This window comes from Eimeria maxima, genomic scaffold (genome assembly GCF_000499605.1).
Source record: "Eimeria maxima Weybridge genomic scaffold, Emw_scaff778, whole genome shotgun sequence".
Taxonomy (NCBI): domain Eukaryota; phylum Apicomplexa; class Conoidasida; order Eucoccidiorida; family Eimeriidae; genus Eimeria; species Eimeria maxima.
The window spans coordinates 13,243-14,815 of record NW_013563977.1 but is presented as its reverse complement, the minus strand read 5'-3'; the positions used below and the strand labels follow the sequence as shown (position 1 = coordinate 14,815).

The 1,573-nt window shown below is 46.7% G+C and overlaps 1 protein-coding gene across 1 annotated transcript in view; it reads left to right on the top strand.

Moving 5' to 3' along the window:
* Positions 1-281: 281 nt before the first annotated feature.
* EMWEY_00042950 (hypothetical protein) overlaps positions 282-1,573 on the top strand; it is a gene marked incomplete at both ends in the record, with an annotated part of 2,657 nt that continues 1,365 nt past the window's right edge. Inside the window, 2 exons of the mRNA XM_013478935.1 lie at positions 282-522; positions 838-1,573. The exon at positions 838-1,573 is cut by the window's right edge and continues 611 nt beyond it. Coding sequence (XP_013334389.1) covers positions 282-522; positions 838-1,573 — 977 coding nt within the window. The remainder of the gene's footprint in view (positions 523-837) is intronic.

Genomic DNA, 1,573 nt, shown 5'->3' with positions numbered 1-1,573 from the left:
CAGCAGCAGCAGCAGAGGTGTATAGTTGCCAAGGGAAGAAAATGATTGTTGAGGTGTGAGATGCCTGGGGATCGGGATCGGGATCGTTTGCAGCAGCAAAGAAGTAAACTGCTGCAACAAACTGAGCATTGTATAGGAAGAATTTTGTTGCAGGTTTAATACTTCCCTCCTCCCTTCCTCGCCTCCTCCTTTCCTTCCTTCCTTCCTCGTTGAATGCATGCATGCATGCATGCATGCATTTTGTTCCTTTTTTTATATTTATTTTCTCTTATAGAGGAAGAATGTTTATACCCCACCAAAGAATTTGCTTGTGGGATCTGCTGCGCTGCATTGGATGTCTTGCTGCAGTAGCTGCAGCAACAGCAGCAAATGCTGCAGAACAAAGAGTCTTTGTTACAGCAGCAGCAGCAACATCTGCAGCAGCAGCACCTGCATCAGCAGACCCTGCAGCAGCAGCAGCAGATTATGTTGTTTCTTCGCAGCATGCATCCGTTAATTCTTTGCATGCATGGCGTCCCTATCGTAGGTTTAATTCCCATCAAGAAGGAGAATGGGTGCAGCAGCAGCAGCAACAGGAGCATGCGCTGCTGCAGCAACAGCAGCAGCGAGATCAGCAGCAGCAGCAGAAGCATATGCGGCTATATAGCGCGTCCTTCCCTCTTTTTGCCTTTGCTGGTATTGTTGTTTCTTTCTTAATATTGCGGTGTATGCATGCATTATCTGCACATAATAAATTAAATAAATTAAATATATTAAATAAAATAAATACAAGAAGATTAGCAGAGAAAGAAAGAATTAGTAATTGGCTTGTTGATTGTTCTGCTGCTGCTGCAGCAGGAGAAGGAAATGCTAACCCTGCTGCTGCTGATGCTGATGCTGCAGCAGCTTCTGCAAGCGACGCAGATGCAGGTGCCCCGTATCGTTCTCCTGCTGCTGCTGCTGCTGCATCAGCAAGAGAGGACCATGGGGGTGATGATACTGCTGCAGCAGCAGCAAGAGATGCAAAATCTGCTGCTGCTGCTGCAGCAGCAGCAGCAGCTTTTGAGGATAATTTAGTGTCTGTAGAAACACAACCTGAGGGTGGCAAGGATGCAGCAGCAGCAGCAAAAGAGGCGGATGTTGTATTTGGTGCATCAGGAGAAGAGGTATTAGCAGCAGCAAGAGCAGCAGCAGCAGCAGCAACAGCAGCAGCAGCAAGAGCAGAAGCAGAATATGTTTCTAGTGTATCCCCAAAGGAATGCGAATCATTATGCGATGAAGCAGCAGCAACAGTAGCAGCAGCAGCAGAAGCAGCAGCACAAGCTCAAGCAGCAGCAGAACGTCGTGCAGCACGTGCAGCAGCAGCAGCAGCAGAATTAGAAACAATTCTTCCTCTTAAGGAAGAAGTACTGCAGCAAGAATGTTTGGTGCTGCTGCAAGAAATAGAGCAAATATCTACTATAGGTACTCGTTGCTTATTAAGTTACCCTAGTACATATATATTTAGGGGTACAGAATTGCTGCTAGCATTATCAATAGAGTTAGCTATGTTACAGTCTGCTGCTCCTGCTGCAGTGCAGCAGCAGCAGCAGAA